We start from the raw sequence: 10,408 nt of genomic DNA on the forward strand, positions 1-10,408 counted from the left end.
AACTGTTTCACAAAGCAAGACAACCGAAACAATCTTTCATGGGTCCAAAATTTCGCTTTAAGAAATTCGTGCGACTTCAAAAATTCGGTAAGTTCAATAACCTCAGGTTAGTCAGATTTTGATTTTTTTGTACGGAGAAAGAAGTATGATAAGCATGCGAAGTAGTTGTAAGAAAATCAAACAAGATTTAGTTAAAAAAAATCAACAAAATGAGTGTTGCGTTTCTAAAGTCGTTCAGTATATATTTGATTAGTTACTTGTATATTATATCAAAAGATTAAATTTTAGATTGACCATTTCGACCTCCCGAACAAATAGATGAAACAACGCGGTAAAGGATCAATAAATACAAAAACACATTATTAACTTTTACTAAAAAATTTAGTTGAATCGAGTATACTTTGCAAACTAAAAGAAAAAATAACCACCTAAGATTTGTCTAATTGTAAATCTGACTGGTACACAATATCTTATTTATGCGTAAATGATGTGCCTAGCAACCTAAATAAACTGCTAGGTTTTTTCACACTATTAGTTACGTGATATGCACTTTCTCAAGACGTTATCAGGGATATCCGAGTTGTTTATAAACATTTCTGCACGATATGTCAATAATTTTCCTGTCTTTCTTTGACAGTTCTTTTCTCCATTTTACTGCTGTCGCATACCCATCTGATCGGAAAGCTGAATTCCATTTTTTATCTTCCTTTTCACTTCTATTTCCCATCTTGGAAATAAAATTTTGATATTCTTTTGATACATTGACATCTAAAAATTTGAATAAATTTCTTGCGCTTTTTAGTGGATATTTGGCTACAGCTTCGTATGCTACAGTGAATATTCTTTCAGGGTATTTTTTCTTTAAATTAAATATGTTTTTCGAATCAATATTCATTTTCTGACAAACGGCAAAAGCTATATCTTCAGTTGTATTAAAATCTTCCCATGCTTTTAATCTTGAATTAATAATGCCCCTTGGATCCCTGTATAAATATATCACTTTAAGCTTTGAGTTCTTAACTAATAAATTTTCCAATAAGTCTCCTGCAATACGCAACACTTTGGCTACTCGAAGTTGCGACCGGAGACAATGCATTTGACGAGTCTCTTTCCGGTTCCATTTCTTACCTCCGAAAATTCGCTGCCACTGCCTGGTTCTATTCAATACATTATCTGCACACTGATATACTAATGATATTTGATCTAAATATTTATTCATTATATTCGTGTTAACCGGCCTGAAAAAAAAAAGAAAACGTGTTTATGACATTCGAAAAAAAGGAAATTATAAAAGCACAAGCTTTACCCGAAATTAAATTGATTTCAACAGGAAGATAATCTCAAATTACACAATTAAAGTTAGATTGTTTTGGGTTTATGTTTGCTCTATATTTATAATATTAACCACATCACTTTCTTTTGACGAGATAAAAGTGTTTGTATTTTTCTTAGCAATCTCCCCTTTTTTCTGTAATTGAAAGCGTTAATAACTAACACTGTTATTAACAACTTTAAATGTACCACAAATAGGTCTAACAGCTGTAATTAACTTAAATTTCTTTCCTACCTGCAAGAGGGGTTATTGAATTCACACACCGATCCATTTCTGCAGTATTGGTGACGTGTTTCTTCGTCGAACAGAGGTTCGTAGAAATAAAACGAATGTTCATGCTGTCCAAGCATGTGACCTACGTACGTTGATCCTCCTCGTGCATATGCAAATAACATCACGTCACTTTTCTCATCTGAATTCTTTGCTTTGAAAGGTGTTTGGTACATTCTGTTTTCTGATATTCCATCTTTCTGGAAATTCTTGGATGCTGTATAAACGCTTTTTGTCCTTAATGAATTGTATGAAATGACGTCTACATATAAATTGAAAATATTATCTGAAATATAACAGCTTGACACTTTGTATGAGGAATGTAGAACTTACTATATATACATGTAAATCTAATTAATCTGATATTCGCGTGGGATCAGAAAACGGGAGCGATGAGAGACCGGTTTTTAATTAGATTGTATACATGTACACATAAGAGTTCCAGACCCCGAGTTCCAACAGTTACTGTAATGAAAATGTAGCTCAAAGTTCTATTTCATTTCAGCTTATAAATAAATTAAATCACAAAAAATAGTTGGGAACGTGCGACGAAAAAAATGCTATTGATAAGACTTCGAGGTTCAACATTGAATGCAAATAATATGTATCTACGATGTCTTATATCATACATAATTCATAATAGCTGGGGTTTATTACATGCATTTTTATTTTTTTTTAAAGTAAAAAAGTGTGAATAAAACAATCAAAGTACTGAAGTACTGAACATCGGATGATCTCAAGTTCTGGTGGATGTCACAAGCACTCGTCGTTTATCATTTATCTATGCTCTTAAAAAAATGTTATCAGGAATATTTATTTAGTAAATTAATACAGAACATACGACATGGAAAGATATTTTGCACTCGATTATGTCCGCGTAATTATACGAAATACGTTATATGTTATAAGACAAAAGCGCAAGGGACGTGCGCTGAATTTTCTGTGGCAACATAACACCAATATGACCTCTCAAAACCACATCCGATGAAAAAAGGACAAACGTCATGTGCCCAACAGATATTGTTTAAAAATTGTGGAAACATTATAATTTTGTGCACGTACAAAGGGATCTTTATAGTGACAGCTTGATTTACAAAACATATACCAAATGAATACCGGATGCCACTTACATGATAGTGAATTAATCTATTATATTGTCTAGGAATAATGTTTAGATTGAAACTTAATATATTTACCAGGTGTAACGTAGTAGCATTGATACTTACCAGATTCCATGAGTATAAACAGTAAAAAGAAAAAAATCACAAAAAAATACTTGTGCCGCATCCGTGGCGTCATTTCTGAAAGGAAATAAATTTGTATTAAAAATTAAGTATAATTTACAAGCCTGTCTGTTTTTTTGATATTTTTATGGTCCGCTGAAGTAAAATAAACACATGTTATGATGATACAGGTCACAGATGTGACACTTTATGTTTCAAAATCAATCATATAAAATTATTAAAAAAAACATCTTTAATATGTTCATATTAAAAAAGATACATCTATAATAAAAATTTGAATACACTACAATAATAAAAATTTGAATACACTACAATAATAAAAATTTGAATACACTACAATAATAAAAATTTGAATACACTACAATAATAAAAATTTGAATACACTACAATAATAAAAATTTGAATACACTACAATAATAAAAATTTGAATACACTACAACAGTACACTACAATCATAAGTACTATAATAAATAAAACATACGATAAATGGATTTTGCTTTAGTTATATAAAAAAAGAAGATGTGATATGATTGCCAATGAGACAACTATCAACAAAAGACCAAAATGACAGAGACATTAACAACTATAGGTCACCGTACGGCCTTCAACAATGAGCAAAGCCCATACTGCATAGTCATCTATAAAAGGGCCCGATAAGACAATGTATAACAATTAAAACTAGAAAAACTAACGGCCTTATTTATGTAAAAAAAAAGAAAGAAAGAAAAACAAATAATATGTAACACATAAACAAACGACAACCACTGAATTACAGGCTCCTGACTTGGGACAGGCACATACATAAATAATGTGGCGGGGTTAAACATGTTAGCAGGGTCCCAACCCTCTCCCTAAACTGGGACAGGTGTACAGTACAACACAAGAAAGAACTATAAAAATCAGTTGAAAAAGGATTACTCATCAGATGGACAAAATATACATTTTAAGATCCACCAGAAAAGCTTGTCGTCAAATACTTTTATGAAACATTTGTTATTCGAACACACAAACAAACATTGCAAAAACAGTTGTTGCTATTATAATTTACACATTCATGGTTTTTTTTCCTGATATCTAGCCCTACCTGTCTGAAAGTTTCGAAGCCGTTATCCTAGTAGAAATTCAGATAAATTCATTATCTTAATGTTATATATTTTATTGACTGCATATCGCTTGCTTACTGTAGAATTATTTAGGTTTAAACACGCCTGAACCTAAAAAGGGGTACTCGATTTTCTCTTTTCGATGAAATTATTGACTATTTTGGGGATTTTTTTCTAAAAACAAATATCACTGGGGGCAGAGATGAAAACTGATCCTTTAAAAAGGTATTTCTGTTCTCTTTCTTTAGAATGATTTTCAAGTCGAATTTATGCTTATGCACAAAAAAGATCCTCATGAATTTGCATCTACCACTATCGACTGTATTGTAAAACAATTGTCTATAAATTTGAATTTAACAAATATCTCGAAGCTCAATTCAATAAGTTAAGTAAAAACATACATAAGATGCATAAAATCCTAAATAAGGCACATTCATTAAATTTTTGAAGCCTAGAGAAACATATGTATACAATAAAAATTTACTAACTTCGCCTTTTTCACCTTCTCGAACAAAAAGTTCCATTTCTTTTGTTTTAAATAAAAAAGGAAATAACTCTTTATTTAAAATAAAAGTTACGAACATGTCATAAATCGTTTTGATCCTACCGGCGACGCATGTTATGATCAAGGCTGTCCCTCTCAATTCTAAGATATTGAGGTCGTCAATACAGACCAAACAGTGATGTGATCTAGTTAAATGGAAAATAAAAGTTCGGGAATATGAAAAAATAGTATTACAAGACTGACACTCAAGCAGGAAATGCTTACTGTGATGAGTTTGTTTACACGGCACGGCTGCAGGGCAGGCAATTTGGTGTCACGATATCACCGTAGCATGGGTTCGAATCCCGGCGAGGGAAGAACAAAAAATTTGCGAAAGCAAATTTACAGATCTAACATTGTTGGGTTGATGTTTAGACGAGTTGTATGTGCATTATGTACACAGCCATGTATCACCATCGTTGATGGCGATCCGATGGATCAATCTGTTGTAGAGTTGTCACTGAATCAGACGTACTTATAAATATAATTATTTTCTGTGACTGTATCTTTTAAAAATTAATTTGTAGGATCATTTACTATAGATAATTTACCTGATCTGTAACAATAACAGCGAAAGCTCTATTATTGTAGAGCCCAGGTGGTCGTGTGGTCTAGCTGGTGTCACGATATGACAGTAGCATGGGTTCGAATCCCGGCGAAGATCTAACATTGTTGGGTTGATGTTTAGACGAGTTGTATATATATATATAGTGCAGGCGATTTGGTGTCACGATATCACAGTAGCATGGGTTCGAATCCCGGCGAGGGAAGAACCAAAAATTTGCGAAAGCAAATTTACAGATCTAACATTGTTGGGTTGATGTTTAGACGAGTTCTATATATATATATATAAAACTGACGTGGAAAGGTAACATATGGCCACCGAAAGCTCTTTTTTTTGAGAGCCCAGGTGGTCGTGTGGTCTAGCGGGACGGCTGCAGTGCAGGCGATTTGGTGTCACGATATCACAGTAGCATGGGTTCGAATCCCGGCGAGGGAAGAACCAAAAATTTGCGAAAGCAAATTTACAGATCTAACATTGTTGGGTTGATGTTTAGACGAGTTGTATATATATATATATATATATATACGAGTCTAAATTGAAAACTACGTTCAAACCTATGACTGCGTTGGATAAAAACCGCAGTTTTTATACGTGTGCATGTCAAACAAATTTCGTTGTAGAAGGGTCTAAAACAGCACAAACAACATTTTCCAAAAGACCAAAAGAGTGAAAAAGTATATTTAAACAAAACGCATTTGACTAACAGGTCGAACAACTGATGTTCTTTAACCCTGCTGACTGCCATTGGCGATTGCCAAATAAAATTGATCACAAGATGTAACAAAATGGATCCTAATATAAATTTAATACGTCACAGAAAAAAAAAATTGTTAACTTGTGGACAGGATGTTGTGCCACAAACATTCGGTGTCAATATTTCTTTAGTACACCATATCCGGATTTCGACAATAAATGTCTCTTCAGTGATGTTAGGGATCGAAACGGTATTTGGAAGGCCATATAAAAAGTACCCTCATTTTTAGAGAAAGTACCCTCATTTTTAGATTAACTCTTGAATTTTAAGAGTCAATATATAGGATGAACGGATCATATAAACCGGAGGGAAAATATGATACATGCCCAAACAAAAAATATAAACGAGTCTAAATTGAAAACTACGTTCAAACCTATGACTGCGTTGGATAAAAACCGCAGTTTTTATACGTGTGCATGTCAAACAAATTTCGTTGTAGAAGGGTCTTAAAACAGCACAAACAACATTTTCCAAAAGACCAAAAGAGTGAAAAAGTATATTTAAACAAAACGCATTTGACTAACAGGTCGAACAACTGATGTTCTTTAACCCTGCTGACTGCCATTGGCGATATATATATATATATATATATACAACTCGTCTAAACATCAACCCAACAATGTTAGATCTGTAAATTTGCTTTCGCAAATTTTTGGTTCTTCCCTCGCCGGGATTCGAACCCATGCTACTGTGATATCGTGACACCAAATCGCCTGCACTGCAGCCGTCCCGCTAGACCACACGACCACCTGGGCTCTCAAAAAAAAGAGCTTTCGGTGGGCATATGTTACCTTTCCTCGTCAGTTTTAATCTAGCGGCGTACTACAGTACATGATATATAAGGCATGAAGATGTTATTGTTACAGATCAGCTAAATTATCTATAGTAAAGGATCCTACAAATTAATGTAAGATACAGTCACAGAAAATAATTATATTCATAAGTACGTCTGAGTCAGTGACAACCCTACAACAGATGTGTCCATCGGATCGCCATCAATGATGGTGATACATGGCTGTGTACATAATGTATATACAACTCGTCTAAACATCAACCCAACAATGTTAGATCTGTAAATTTGCTTTCGCAAATTTTTGGTTCTTCCCTCGCCGGGATTCGAACCCATGCTACTGTGATATCGTGACACCAAATCGCCTGCACTGCAGCCGTCCCGCTAGACCACACGACCACCTGGGCTCTCAAAAAAAAGAGCTTTCGGTGGGCATATGTTACCTTTCCTCGTCAGTTTTAATCTAGCGGCGTACTACAGTACATGATATATAAGGCATGAAGATGTTATTGTTACAGATCAGCTAAATTATCTATAGTAAAGGATCCTACAAATTAATGTAAGATACAGTCACAGAAAATAATTATATTCATAAGTACGTCTGAGTCAGTGACAACCCTACAACAGATGTGTCCATCGGATCGCCATCAATGATGGTGATACATGGCTGTGTACATAATGTATATACAACTCGTCTAAACATCAACCCAACAATGTTAGATCTGTAAATTTGCTTTCGCAAATTTTTGGTTCTTCCCTCGCCGGGATTCGAACCCATGCTACTGTGATATCGTGACACCAAATCGCCTGCACTGCAGCCGTCCCGCTAGACCACACGACCACCTGGGCTCTCAAAAAAAAGAGCTTTCGGTGGGCATATGTTACCTTTCCTCGTCAGTTTTAATCTAGCGGCGTACTACAGTACATGATATATAAGGCATGAAGATGTTATTGTTACAGATCAGCTAAATTATCTATAGTAAAGGATCCTACAAATTAATGTAAGATACAGTCACAGAAAATAATTATATTCATAAGTACGTCTGAGTCAGTGACAACCCTACAACAGATGTGTCCATCGGATCGCCATCAATGATGGTGATACATGGCTGTGTACATAATGTATATACAACTCGTCTAAACATCAACCCAACAATGTTAGATCTGTAAATTTGCTTTCGCAAATTTTTGGTTCTTCCCTCGCCGGGATTCGAACCCATGCTACTGTGATATCGTGACACCAAATCGCCTGCACTGCAGCCGTCCCGCTAGACCACACGACCACCTGGGCTCTCAAAAAAAAGAGCTTTCGGTGGGCATATGTTACCTTTCCTCGTCAGTTTTAATCTAGCGGCGTACTACAGTACATGATATATAAGGCATGAAGATGTTATTGTTACAGATCAGCTAAATTATCTATAGTAAAGGATCCTACAAATTAATGTAAGATACAGTCACAGAAAATAATTATATTCATAAGTACGTCTGAGTCAGTGACAACCCTACAACAGATGTGTCCATCGGATCGCCATCAATGATGGTGATACATGGCTGTGTACATAATGTATATACAACTCGTCTAAACATCAACCCAACAATGTTAGATCTGTAAATTTGCTTTCGCAAATTTTTGGTTCTTCCCTCGCCGGGATTCGAACCCATGCTACTGTGATATCGTGACACCAAATCGCCTGCACTGCAGCCGTCCCGCTAGACCACACGACCACCTGGGCTCTCAAAAAAAAGAGCTTTCGGTGGGCATATGTTACCTTTCCTCGTCAGTTTTAATCTAGCGGCGTACTACAGTACATGATATATAAGGCATGAAGATGTTATTGTTACAGATCAGCTAAATTATCTATAGTAAAGGATCCTACAAATTAATGTAAGATACAGTCACAGAAAATAATTATATTCATAAGTACGTCTGAGTCAGTGACAACCCTACAACAGATGTGTCCATCGGATCGCCATCAATGATGGTGATACATGGCTGTGTACATAATGTATATACAACTCGTCTAAACATCAACCCAACAATGTTAGATCTGTAAATTTGCTTTCGCAAATTTTTGGTTCTTCCCTCGCCGGGATTCGAACCCATGCTACTGTGATATCGTGACACCAAATCGCCTGCACTGCAGCCGTCCCGCTAGACCACACGACCACCTGGGCTCTCAAAAAAAAGAGCTTTCGGTGGGCATATGTTACCTTTCCTCGTCAGTTTTAATCTAGCGGCGTACTACAGTACATGATATATAAGGCATGAAGATGTTATTGTTACAGATCAGCTAAATTATCTATAGTAAAGGATCCTACAAATTAATGTAAGATACAGTCACAGAAAATAATTATATTCATAAGTACGTCTGAGTCAGTGACAACCCTACAACAGATGTGTCCATCGGATCGCCATCAATGATGGTGATACATGGCTGTGTACATAATGTATATACAACTCGTCTAAACATCAACCCAACAATGTTAGATCTGTAAATTTGCTTTCGCAAATTTTTGGTTCTTCCCTCGCCGGGATTCGAACCCATGCTACTGTGATATCGTGACACCAAATCGCCTGCACTGCAGCCGTCCCGCTAGACCACACGACCACCTGGGCTCTCAAAAAAAAGAGCTTTCGGTGGGCATATGTTACCTTTCCTCGTCAGTTTTAATCTAGCGGCGTACTACAGTACATGATATATAAGGCATGAAGATGTTATTGTTACAGATCAGCTAAATTATCTATAGTAAAGGATCCTACAAATTAATGTAAGATACAGTCACAGAAAATAATTATATTCATAAGTACGTCTGAGTCAGTGACAACCCTACAACAGATGTGTCCATCGGATCGCCATCAATGATGGTGATACATGGCTGTATACATAATGTATATACAACTCGTCTAAACATCAACCCAACAATGTTAGATCTGTAAATTTGCTTTCGCAAATTTTTGGTTCTTCCCTCGCCGGGATTCGAACCCATGCTACTGTGATATCGTGACACCAAATCGCCTGCACTGCAGCCGTCCCGCTAGACCACACGACCACCTGGGCTCTCAAAAAAAAGAGCTTTCGGTGGGCATATGTTACCTTTCCTCGTCAGTTTTAATCTAGCGGCGTACTACAGTACATGATATATAAGGCATGAAGATGTTATTGTTACAGATCAGCTAAATTATCTATAGTAAAGGATCCTACAAATTAATGTAAGATACAGTCACAGAAAATAATTATATTCATAAGTACGTCTGAGTCAGTGACAACCCTACAACAGATGTGTCCATCGGATCGCCATCAATGATGGTGATACATGGCTGTGTACATAATGTATATACAACTCGTCTAAACATCAACCCAACAATGTTAGATCTGTAAATTTGCTTTCGCAAATTTTTGGTTCTTCCCTCGCCGGGATTCGAACCCATGCTACTGTGATATCGTGACACCAAATCGCCTGCACTGCAGCCGTCCCGCTAGACCACACGACCACCTGGGCTCTCAAAAAAAAGAGCTTTCGGTGGGCATATGTTACCTTTCCTCGTCAGTTTTAATCTAGCGGCGTACTACAGTACATGATATATAAGGCATGAAGATGTTATTGTTACAGATCAGCTAAATTATCTATAGTAAAGGATCCTACAAATTAATGTAAGATACAGTCACAGAAAATAATTATATTCATAAGTACGTCTGAGTCAGTGACAACCCTACAACAGATGTGTCCATCGGATCGCCATCAATGATGGTGATACATGGCTGTGTACATAATGTATATACAACTCGTCTAAACATCAACCCAA

General features: G+C 35.9%; 1 protein-coding gene across 1 annotated transcript; it reads right to left on the reverse strand.

The window, feature by feature from the left end:
• Positions 1-298: 298 nt before the first annotated feature.
• On the reverse strand, positions 299-2,839 carry LOC134705804 (carbohydrate sulfotransferase 1-like). The gene is made up of 3 exons (XM_063564520.1): positions 2,830-2,839; positions 1,568-1,865; positions 299-1,238 (listed from the first exon to the last, which is right to left on the reverse strand). Exons 1-3 carry the CDS (start codon positions 2,837-2,839, stop codon positions 566-568), a joined length of 981 nt encoding a protein of 326 aa, XP_063420590.1. The 3' UTR covers positions 299-565.
• Positions 2,840-10,408: the final 7,569 nt, after the last annotated feature.

This window comes from Mytilus trossulus, chromosome 2 (genome assembly GCF_036588685.1).
Source record: "Mytilus trossulus isolate FHL-02 chromosome 2, PNRI_Mtr1.1.1.hap1, whole genome shotgun sequence".
Lineage (NCBI taxonomy): Eukaryota > Metazoa > Mollusca > Bivalvia > Mytilida > Mytilidae > Mytilus > Mytilus trossulus.